The 12,680-nt window shown below is 40.8% G+C and overlaps 1 protein-coding gene across 2 annotated transcripts in view; it reads left to right on the top strand.

The window, feature by feature from the left end:
* LOC140212309 (dual 3',5'-cyclic-AMP and -GMP phosphodiesterase 11A-like) overlaps window positions 1-12,680 on the top strand; it is a 251,055-nt gene that overhangs the window by 121,800 nt on the left and 116,575 nt on the right. For both annotated transcript variants that reach the window (XM_072283012.1, XM_072283011.1), the window contains one exon: window positions 373-465. In XM_072283012.1, the coding sequence (XP_072139113.1) occupies window positions 373-465 (93 nt within the window). The remainder of the gene's footprint in view (window positions 1-372; window positions 466-12,680) is intronic.

Genomic DNA, 12,680 nt, shown 5'->3' with positions numbered 1-12,680 from the left:
CTCTCCCTTCTCCTTTTCCCAACCATGACTCCCATCACCCTGCCCCTTCCCACTCTCAGTCCACAATAGAAACCCATATCCGAATCGGGTTTATCATCACTCACATGTCGTGAAATTTGTTTTTTTTTTGTGGCAGCAGTCCAGTGCAATACATAAAGTTACTACAGTACTGTGCAAAAGTCTTAGGCACTCTATATATGTGCCTAAGATTTTTGTACAGTACTGTATTTAAATCTTCATTTGCCAATAACCAATTACTGCCTAACGGACTGCTGTTATCTATTGACTGATAGTTACACACATAATTGCAACTGTAACTTTGTCCATGATTTCTAGTCAAGGTCCTAATGTATTTTCCTCTGTTTACTCTAGGCCTTTGTCATTTTCTGCGGCCTTGGCATCAACAATACAATAATGTACAACGAAGTGAAGAAATCCTGGGCAAAGCAATCGGTGGCTCTTGATGTCAGTATGTTTTTTTAAAAAATTATTATATTTTAAATTGTTGTAGAAAACAGTGAACAATGGTTAATTAAAGGTGATAATTCTTAATCCAGTATAGATGCATTTTGTAAACCTTCGTTGGATAATAAGGGAGAAGGAGCTGTGTTTCACCCCTTTATCTTATCATCTTAGAGACTAATTCTTTGATCATTCCTGAGCATTGCTTGCTATTTACTCAACACCCTGAGTTCACCTTATCTCATCACTCACATTCAAAGTTCAAAACTTCAGACCAAACTTATTATCTGAGTACGTACATGTCGCCATATACAACCATAAGATTTGTTATCTTGCAGGCATTTCACAGTAGAACAAAGAAATACAATAGGGTCAGTGAAAAGCTGTATGCAAAGACCTGAAAGCAACTGCTGTGCAAAAAAAAGACAAATTGTGTGCAAATACTAAATAAATAAATAATACTGAGAACATGGGTTGTAGAGTCCTTAGGTTGTGGCCAGTGATCATTTCTGTGTTGAGACGAGTGGAGTTATCCACAGAGGTTCAGGAGCCCGATGGTGGAAGGGTAAGAATTGTTCCTGAATCTGGTGGTGTGGGTCCTACTTTTTCCCCGATGGCAGCCGCAAAAAGACGGGGTCTTCTTATTGCTGCTACTGGGATGGTGGGGGTCTTTGATGGTGGATGCTGGTTTCTTGTGGCTGTACTCCTCGTAGTAGAGACCATTTGGAGTCTTTTGCTCAGTCTTTGATAAAATTTGTGAGTAGTAGTCATTTGAACATTTTTGAGCAACATCAACAATATGTAGCACGAACATTACGAAACAGGAGCAGGAGTAGGCCATCTGGCCCGTTGAGCCTGCTCTGCCATTCAATAAGATCATGGCTGATCTGGCCATGGACTCATCTCCACCTACCTGCCTTTTCCCCATAACCTCTAATTCCCCTATTATGCCAAAATCTATCCAACCTTGTCTTAAATATCTTCACTGAGGTAGCCTCCACAGCTTCATTGGGCAGAGAGTTCCACAGGTTCACCACTCTCTGGGAAAAGCAGTTCCTCCTCATCTCTGTTACAAATCTACTCCCCCCGAATCTTGAGGCTACGTCCCCTAGTTCTGGTCTCACCTACCAGTGGAAACAACTTTGCTGCCTCTATCTTATCTATCCCTTTCATAATTTTATATGTTTCTGCAAGATCTCTTATTCGTCTGAATTCCAGTGAGTGTAGTCCTAGGTGACTCAATCTCTCCCTGTAGTCTAACCCCCTCATTTCTGGAATCAACCTGGTGAACCTTCTCTGCACCGCCTCCAAAGTCAGTATATCCTTCCTCAAGTAAGGAGACCAGAACTGCACGCAGTACTCCAGGTGCAGCCTCACCAGTACCCTGTACAGTTGCAGCATAACCTCCCTGCTCTTAAATTCAATCCTTCTGGCAATAAAGGCCAACATCCCATTTGCCTTCTTGATAGCCTGCTGCACCTGCAAACCAACCTTTTGTGATTCATGCGCAAGCATTCCAAAGTCTTTCTACACAGCAGCATGCTGCAGTTTTTTACAATTTAAATAATAATCTTTTCAATTTTCTTTCCAAAGCATTGTACTCCATCTGCCAGACCCTTGCCCACTCACTTAACCTATCTATATCTCTCTGCAGACTCTCCGTATCTTTTGCACAATTTGTTTTTCCACTGAATTTAGAATCAGCAGCAAACTTAGATACACTACACTTGGTCCCCACTACCAGATCGTTAATGTATACTGTGAACAATTACGGGCCCAGCACCAACCCCTGCAGCACGCCGCTCACCACAGTTTGCTATCAATTAGTTAACCAATCCTCTATCCATGCTAATACATCACCCCCAGCTTTATGCATCCTTATCTTATGGATAAGTCTTTTATGTGGCACCTTATTGAACACCTTCTGGAATTCCAAGTAAATAACGTCCATCTGTTCCCCTCTATCCACTGCGCTTGTTGTATCTTCAAAGAACTCCAGTGAGTTTGTCAAACAGGACCTGCCTTTGCTGAATCCATGATACATTTGCCTGATAGATCCATTTCTTTCCAGATGCCTCACTATTTCTTCTTTAATGATAGCTTCAAGCATTTTCCCGACTACAGATGTTAAACTAACTGACCTCTTGTTACCTGCCTTTTCCCTACATCCTTTTTTGAACAGTGGCGTGACATTCACCATCTTCCAATTCGCCGGGACCTGCCAGAGTCCAGAAAATTTTGGTAAATTATCACCGAAGCGTTCACTATAACTTCTGCCATTTCTTTCAGTATCCTGGGATGCATTTCATCAGGACCAGGGGACTTATCTATCTTCAGGCCCACAAGTTTGCTCAGCACTACCTCTTTAGTGATAGCCATTGTATCGAGGTCCACACCTCCCACTGCATCCATAACATCTCTTTGGCATATTAGTCATGTCCTCTGCAATGAAGACTGACACGAAATAATCATTCAAAGCCTCTGCCCTTTCCTCATTACCCAATATCAATTCCCCCTTCTCGTCCTCCAAGGGACCTATGTTCACTTTGGTCACCCTTTTTGGATTTATACGATTGTAAAAACTTTTACTATCCATTTTAATATTTTGCACTAGTTTATTTTCATAATCTAGCTTCCCTTTCTTCATTGCTCACTTAGTGGTTCTTTGTTGCTTTTTAAAGTTTTCCCAGTCTTCCAGTTTCCCACTACTCTTGGTGACTTTGTATCATCATCATCATCAGGTGCCATGCCCACTTTGAGCTTTGACTGCCATGGCCCACACACTCATGTTTCAGGTCAAGTGGATCAATTCATTGGTATTCATTTCCAGTTCTCTAGCTGCTGTCTCCATCATCATTTGTCGTTGTCTTCCTCTTGCTTTCTTCCCTTCAATCTTTCCCATAATTACCGTGCATTCTAACTCCTCTTTCCTAATCACATGTCCAATGAAGTTACGTTGACTTTTCATGATCTCATACATTATTTCTCTTTTTGTGTTTGCTCTGTTCATGACATCCTCGTTAGATATTTGTTTTGTCCATGATATTCTTTGCATCCTCCTCAAAAACCACATCTCTGCTGCTTCAATTGATTTCCTCATGTTACTAGATATTGTCCAACATTGTGAGCCATATAACATAACTGGATAAACGTAACATTTCAGTACTCTGAGGTGAGTTGTCATGCCTAGTTTAGTATTGGTCAGTACACTCTTCATTCTCGTAAAGGTGTCTTTTGCCATCCCTATTCTTCTTTTGATGTCCATGTCACACCTGCCATCTGATGTCACCCAGCTTCCTAAGTAGCAAAAGTTCTGTACTTGTTTTATGTCTTCCCCATTTATTCTCAGCCTGCAGATAGGATTCTCCTTCTTTTTGGATACCACCATATATTCTGTCTTTTTGCAATTGACAGATAGATCCATTTTTGAACTTTCTTCAACAACTATATCAATTAAGTTTTGTAGTTCTTCCTCCGAACTTGCAATTAACAGTGTCATCTGCATATCTGAAATTATTGATGTTTTCACCGCCAACTTTGATTCCCAAGATGTTTCTTTTTTTTTGTGATATTGTTTCACTGTATACATTAAATAAATCAGGGGAGAAAACAACATTGTCTGACGCCTCTCTTGATTTTCGTAAACTGACTCACTTCTCCATCTATTCTTACAGCGGCAGTTTGTTCCCAGTACAGATTTCTGATTAGGCAGAGATCTTTCGAATCTAGATCTAGAGTTTTCTGTAATATTTCAAATAACATAGTGTGCTTCACTTTATCAAATGCTTTTGTGTAGTCAATAAAACGAACAAGTCTTTCTGCACTTGAATAGCTCATTCTGATAGTATCCTTAACATCAATATTGCATTTCTTGTACCTTTGTCTTTCACAAAACCACATTGTTCTTTACCTATTTCAGCTTGTATCTTACTTTTAGCTCTTGTCATCAAAATTCTTAGAAGTATCTTGGTGACATGACTCATTAAACTTATGGTCCTATATAATTCACATTCTATTGCTCCAGGTTTCTTAGGAAGAGTGATAGATACTGATTTTTTCATCTCTTCTGGTATTAGTCCAGTCTCATAAATGTCATTGATTAAATCAGTAAGTTTTTCAATTCCATAATCTTCAAGAGTGATAATTTGTTCTATTACTAATTCATCAGGACCTGCTGCTTTTCCTTTCTTCATCTTATTTATTGCATAATGAACTTCAGATTTTAAAATACTAGGACCTTCAATGTTTTTCTTAATTTCTGGTTTTTCGCCTCGATCGTCTTCAAACAATTCCTGAATATACTCAGTCTATCTGTTCGTAATCTCATCTTTTTCCATGATAATGGTACCAATCTTTGCTTTCAAACATCCACCTGAAGAACAGAGGAGCTTTTTACCAGTGATATTCTTGATTTGTTGATGTAAACTTTTTGGATCAGTAATAAGGATTCTTTCTATTTGCTCACATGGTTTAACCATTCTTCTTTGGCTTTTTGACATAAGCTTTTAACTTTTTTATCTAAGGACTTACATTCTATAGGATTTGCTTTCTTCAGTCTCCTTTCTTCCATTAGATTTTTGATTTCATCTGTCATCCATTTATTCTTTCTGCTTTTCTCTTTTTTAGGAATCACTGACTTTACCAAGGCATTCTTTAGAGAGTTAAATTTCATTTCCACATGATTGCTATCATCTTCAACAGATTCTATTTCTAGACTTTGAAATCTATTCCTTACTTCAATTGTAAATTTTTGTCTTAAGTTTTCTTCTTTAATTAATTGCAAGTAGTCAAGGGATTGTTCAGGTTTTTGCTTCTTTAGTTTTTTTAAGTTTTGCTTTTACATGACACACTATTGGGTTATGGTCACTATTACAGTCTGCACCTGGATATGTTTTGCATTGAGTCACTGAGTTTCTAAATCTTTGGTTTATAGTAATAAAGTCAATTTGATTTCTAGTGTTATCACCTGGAATTTTCCAGGTCCACAAGTGTCTTGGATGGTTTTTAAAGTAGGTATTCATAATGACCTGATTATTCATCTTGCACCATTCTACCCATTTCTCACCTCTTTCATTCCTTTCCCCTAGTCCAAATTTTCCTATGGTATTTCCATCAGCACCTTATCCTACTTTAGCATTTAGATCTCCCATGACAATAACAATATCTTGAGATTTGCATCCATTCTTTGTTTGTTCAAGCTCTTCATAGAATTTATCTATATCCCCATTTGTTCCATCTGTTGTTGGTGCATATACTTGTATAATTGCTAAATCAAATGGTTGTCCTCTGAACCTAACAAGGATCACTCTTTCTGATATTGCCCAATGTCCTAAAACACTTTTTGTCATGTTTTCATCCATAAGAATTCCTACTCCATTAGTATGGGATGTTCCACAAGAATAAATTAGTGGTTTGCTATTGCCTACCATTGGGCGAACTAAAGAAATTGCCATTTCTCTTCCTAAATGTTCATCCGCCTGTACTATAACCGTTGACATTTGAGGTCATAGCTCATCTGCCTTCTCTGTGATAAGTTCAGTTACTGAACCTGCCGGATCTGCTGTTGGCCTTCGCTCATATCCTGAGTAGGAACCTTTGCAGGTGCCACCGTTCTGGGCCAGAGCGGCCCTGGGAGCAATGAATGACTAAGGGGTAGCTCCACTTTCCCCAAAGCTCTGAAAGTCCCCAATCACTGGTTGCAGTTTAGAGTCATACCCAGGACATGTTGACTTTGTATGCACAAACTTTTAGTTTGATGCCTTCCTTTATTTCCTCAGTTATCCAAGGCTGGCTCCCCCCACCCTTACTGTCCTTGCTTTTAACTGGAATATAGATTTGATTTGCACTGGGAAAAATTTCTTTGAAAGTTTTCCACTGTTCCTCAACCATCCCACCATATAGCCTGTGTTCCCAGTCTACGCTAGCCAAATCCTCCCTCATCTGAGTGTACTCTCCATTGTTTGGGCATAATACACTGAATTATGAAGTTATCATAGTTTAAATTAGTGATTCCCAATTTTAGTAACAGAAATCCTTTCTTGCTCTGCAGGGCTTTCATCCTGGGGATTGCAGAGTCAAAAATGATGAGAATATTTTTATATATTTTGATTCTTTGTGAGCTAAATTTCCTAAATTTTATTAAAGCTCTTGTAATAGACCCCATTAATCTTTAGCTTTGTCTTCCTGATATCAAAAGAATCAAGCGCTCTAGGTTGGAAGCTGTTATTTTTAATGATGCAGAGTGAGCATGCATGATGTTAGTGAATTTTGACATTGCTCAGAGTGCAGATAGCTGAGGTCTCAGATATATCGCCATGGATGTTGGTTGCTATGGAAACATTTCTCGATAGTCTTCACTAATGTAAAGCTAATGCGGACATATGGGTCTCAAAAGCAGCTCAATCTAATATACGTAGAGCAGGTAGATCCAAAGAAAGCAGGCTGTTAGTGGATACTTTATTGCATACTTCCTGTACCTAATAAAGTGACCAATGAGTGTACGTTTGTGGTCTTCTGCTGCTGTAGCCCATCCAGTTCAAGGTTCGATGTGTTGTGCCTTCAGAGATCTCTTCTGCACAGCACTATTGTGAATCATGCTTTTTTGAGGTATTGCTGCCTTTTTGTCAGCTTGAAGCAGTCAGGTCATTCTCCTCTGAACTCTCTCATTAACAAGTCATTTACATCCACGGAACTACTGGCCACTGGATGCTGTGTTTTTGTTTCTCGCACCGTTCTCTGTAAACACTAGAGCAGGGGTTCCCAACGTGGAGTCCATGAACCCCTGAGTTAATGGCATAAAAAAAGTTGGGAACCCCTGCTCTAGAGCCTGTTTGTTGTGTGTGAAAATGCCAGGAATTTTGATGTTGTGGCCGTTACAGAGACTTGGTTGAGATGCAGACAGGAATGGGTGCCTAATGCCCCATTGGTTTGCTGTTTTAGAACAGACAGGTGGGGGAGTTGCATAAGTAGTCAGGGACGATATGATAGCTGCTCTCTGCTGGGACATAATAGAAGATGTGGCAAATGAGTCTATATGGGTAGAACTCAAAAACAGGAAGAGTGCAATCACTCTGATGGGACGCCCCCCCCCCCCAATAACCACCGGGACATTGATGAACAAATTTACAGGCAGATTAAGGAAAGTTGTATAAACAATAGAGTTGTCATGGGGGAACCTCAACTTTCCTAATATAAACTGGGACCCTCTTAGTGCAAGAGTTTTAGATAGGGCAAAATTTGTTGGGTGCACCCAAGAGGGTTTTTTAAAATCAATAAATAGTCCAAGATGAGGAGGGGCTGTACCAGATCTGGTGATGGGTCATGCGTCTGGCTAGATGACTGACCTTTCAGATGTGAGTAGTTAGGGAACAGTGACTACAACTCCTTCTGTTTCAGGCTAGCTATAGACAAGGATAGTATGGATTTTGCGGAGAGTATTAAATTGGAACAGGGCAGATTGTGAGAATATTAGGCAGGGACTAGGGCACATTAATTAGGAACAGCTGTGCTTGGGCAATTCCACAACCGACATGTGAAGGGTGCTTAAAGATGAAGTGCCCAGAGTCCAGGACAGGTATGTTCCAGTCAGAAGGAAGGACAAGGATGGCAAGGTAGAGAACCTTGGATGTCAATGATCGTGTGGACAGTCAGAGGCTTTTTCCCAGGGTTGAAATGGTTAACACAAGAGGGTACAGCTTTAAGGTGCTTGGAAGTAGTTACAGAGGAGATGTCAGGGGTAAGTTCTTTATGCAGAGAGTGATGAGTGCGTGGAATGGGTTGCCGGTGACGGTGGTGGAGGCGGATACAATAGGGTCTTTTAAGAGACTGTTGGATAGGTACATGGAGCTTAGAAAAACAGACAGCTATGGGTAAGCCTAGGTAATTTTTTAAGTAAATACATGTTCGGCACAGCAGTGTGAGCCAAAGTGCCTGTATTGTGCTGTAGGTTTTCTATGTTTCCATGTCAAGGTAGATGATGAATTTAGTCAAGAAGAAAAAGGAGGCTATAATCAACCAAAGCCCTTGAGGATTATAAAGAAGCCAGAAAAGAACTAAAGAAGGGAATTAGCAAAGCCAGGAGGGGCCATGAAAAGTCCTTGGCAATTAGGATTAAAGAGAATCCCAATGCATTCTATACATACATCAAGAGCAAAAGGATAACGAGGGAGAGGGTAGGACCACTCAAAGATAAAGGAGGGGACATTTTCTTGGATGCAGAGGATGTGGGTGAGATACTTAATGAGTACTTTCCATCAGTATTTACCAAGAAGGATGTGGAGGATAGGGAGATCAGTGCTTGATATGCTAGGGCATTTCAAGGTAAAGGACGAGGTAGTGTTGGATCTCTTAAAGAGAATTAAGGTGGATAAGTCTCCAGGGCCTGATGGGATATACCCCGGATTATTCAGAGCAGCAAGAGAAGAGATTGCTGGGTTTTTGACCTATATCTTTGTGTCCTCTGTAGCTACAATCAAGGTCCCAGAAGACCAGTGAGTAACTAACTTTGTTCCTTTATTAGAAGGGAACCATGGATAATCCTGAAAACTATAGTCCAATGAGTCTCACGTCAGTAGTAGGGAAATTACTGGAGAGAATTCTTAGAGATAGGATTTATGAGCATTTGGAAAACCATGGCCTAACTAGTGAGAGTAAGCATGGCTTTGTGTGGGGCATGTCGTGTTTTACTAATTCGAATGTTTTTTGATGTGGTGATGAGGGTGATTGATTAAGGTAGATCTGTGGGTGTTGTCTATACGGATCTTAAAAAGACGTTTGATAAGGTCCCTCATGGGAGGCTCATCCAGAAAATTAAGATAACCTGGGATCCATGGTGAATTGGCTGGTTGAATTCCGAACTGGCTTGCCCATAGAGTACAGAGTGTGGTGGTTGAAGAGACTTATCCTAGGTGGAGGCTTCTGATTAGTGGTGATCTGTACTGGGACCTCTGCTATTGATCATGTATATGAATGACCAGGATGAAAATGTAAATGGGTGGGTTAGTAAGTTTCCAGATGATAGAGGACTGCGGAGCCCAATTTCACTGGGTGTAATTTAAGGCAGTGACTAACAGGTTTTTACCGGTGAAGGAGTTAAGGGTTTCAGGGAGAATGAGGTTGAAAAAAATCAGCCAGGATTGATTGGTGGAGCAGACTCAATGGGTTGAATAGCCTAACTAGCTCTTATATTTTATGGTCTTAATAAGAATGATGGCAGAGTTGTAGGTATTTATTGTATTCTATGATTAAAGAGCTTTGACTTTAATTGTGACTTTTCAGATTAATTGCAGCAATTAAACTAAATCAGATCAAAGGATGCAGGAAGTTGCCTGTGCTGCCCTCAGACCTGCTCCAAGTCAGGTTCAGTTGAGTTTATTCTCATGCGACAAGTAGGGTGAGGTACAGGTACAATAAAAATCTAGGACTGTGCACAAGACCATTAGACATTAGAGTAGAGTTAGGCCATTTGGCCCATTGAGTCTGCTGCACTATTCCATCACGGCTTGTTTATTACCCTTCTCAACCCCGTTCTCGTGCCTACTGCCTGTACCCTTTGACGCTCTTACTCATCATGAACGGATCAAACTCTGCTTTAAGTATACCCAATGACTTGGCCCCCACAAATATCTCAAGAATTGAAATTGTTTAATGTCATTTCCTGTACACAAGTGTAAAGAAAAACAAAATCTTTGTTACTCCGGATCTGATACAGCGCAAAAAAAATCACAAAAGATAAAGTATACATTAATAATAAATATAAATACGTAAGGTAGGTTATATACACAGACTGTTTGTGAGTCTATAAAGTGACACTAGGCTATACATAAGGTAACTGATGGGAATAATAAAGTGGTGGTAGAGTTAGTGGGTGGAGTGTTGATCAGCCTTACTGCTTGGGGAAAAGAACTGTTTTTGAGTCTGGTGGTCCTGGTGTGGATGTTATGTAGCCTCCTCCATGATGGAAGTGGGACAGACAGTCCATGCGCAGGGTGGGTGGGATCCTTCATGGTGTTACTGGCCCCTTTCTGGCACCTTTCTATATATATGACCTTGATGGTGGGTAGGCTGAAGCCAGTGATGTGTTGGGCAGTTTTGTCTGCCCGTTGTAGAGCCTTCATGTCTGCCACAGTGTAGTTTCTGTAGCAGGCAGTGATGTAGCTTGATCATCTGTAGAATGTCATGAGTGTGGATCTGCAAAGATCAGCTCTCTCCAGGCTTCTCAGAAAGTAGAGGTGTTGGTGAACTTTCTTCACTGTGTAGAATGTGCTCTGGGACAATGAATTTCACAGATTCACCACCCAATTGCAAAAAAAATTCCTTTGTTCTAAAGATACATCCTTCTATTCTGAGGCTGTGCTCTCTGGTCCTAGACTCTCCCACTACTGGAAACATCCTCTCTCACATCTACTCTATCTAGGCCTTTCATTAATCAGGAAGCTTCAGTGAAATCCCCCTTGTTCTTTGAAACTCCAACGAGTACAAGCCTAGAGTGATCAAATATTTCTCCTATGTTAACCTTTTCATTCCTGCGATCATTCTTGTAAACTGCCTCTGGACCCTCTTCCAATGCCAACGTACCCTTTGTTAGATACAGGGCCCAGAACTACGCACAGTACTCCGAGTGTGGTCTGAGCAATGCCTTATAAAGCCTCAGCATAGCACTCTTGCTTTTATTTCAGACCTCTTGAAATGAATGCATTTACCTTCCTTACTACTGGTGACCCAAGTGCAGGCCTATTAGAAAACCTCACGCTTGTAGGAAAGTAGTTGTTGTTGAACTCAGTGGTGCGGGACATCCTGCCTGATGGTGGTGACAAGGAGAGAGCATGACCTCGATGATAGATAGTGCCTTTGTGAAGCTGAGCCACCCCTAGATGCTGTCAGTGGTACGGTGATAGTTCCCTGAACACATCGCAATGAGACTACTCGTGCACCCCATAGACTAGCCTCATTAACCACAGGTGTCCGACTGCTTTTCCAGTCTCTCTTTTCCCCTCTTGGTTGCCCTGTCTCTATCTCCAGTTCTCAGGACGACTCGTAACCTGGCTTAAGAGAAGATTGCCACTCGCATAAAGAAAATGTCCCTTTTATACCCTTCCAGGCCCCTTACTCTAATACCTTCCCAAACACTCATGTTTTTTTTTACCAGAGCTGTAGACTGGAATTCACACTAAGTTCTCGAAACATGTCTCTGGACCGGCTCCCTTGTACTTCCTCAAAACATCCCCACGTCACAGACGAGCACCATTTTGTCTTACAAACTTCCATTTTATGTTATACTGTTTACTATGCGCCAAGAAGGAATCAAATTTATTTTTTTAACGACAGGAAGAATCAATTGCACATTAGGCCGCTCAGTGGCCGCTTTATTAGGTGTAGGAGTGGAGCGTAGTGTGGTCTTTTGTAGCCCATCCACGTCAAGGTTCACCGTATTGTGCATTCTTCTGGACACCACTGTTGTGACGTGTGGTTAACTGAGTTACTGTAGCCTTCTGTCAGCTTGAAGCAGTATGGCTGTGCTCTTCTGATCTCCCTCATTTACAAGGCATTTTTACCCAAAGAACTGTTTCTCACTGATTTTTTTGTTTGGAAACGGTTTTGCCTGAAAATCCCAGGAGATCAGCAGTTTCTGAGATACTCAAGCTACCCTGTCTGACACCAGCAATCATTTCACAGTCAACATAAGAAATAGGAGCAGGAGTCGGCCATCTGGCCCGTTGAGCCTGCTCCACCATTCAATAAGATCATGGCTGATCTGGCCATGGACTCATCTCCAGCTACTGCCTCTTCCCCATAACCTTTAATTTCCCTGTAATGCAAAAATCTACCCGACCTTGTCTTTAATCACTTAGTCACTTAAGTCAAAGTCAATTAGATCACTTTTTTTCCCCATTCTGATGTTTGGTCTAAACAACAACTGAACCTCTTGACCATGTCTGCATGCTTTTATGCATTGAGTTGCTGCCACATGATTGGCTGATTAGATATTTGCATTAACAGTGTATATACAGTGTATGTACACTGCTGTGAGCCATGCATACTTTGAGTGCAACACATATTACCATATCGTTTGCATGGAAATATACAAACAGAAGTCTTATTTTGTGCTTTGTGTTATTAGGTTGTAATTGCATTTCAGAATCAAAAATATTTTATTGCCAGCAGGTGAAACACACCAGAATTGATTGCATAAAATACAGGACAATACCATAACAGACAAC

The sequence above is a fragment of the Mobula birostris genome, chromosome 19, assembly GCF_030028105.1.
Source record: "Mobula birostris isolate sMobBir1 chromosome 19, sMobBir1.hap1, whole genome shotgun sequence".
NCBI lineage: Eukaryota > Metazoa > Chordata > Chondrichthyes > Myliobatiformes > Myliobatidae > Mobula > Mobula birostris.
This window is presented reverse-complemented; position numbering and strand designations above follow the sequence as displayed.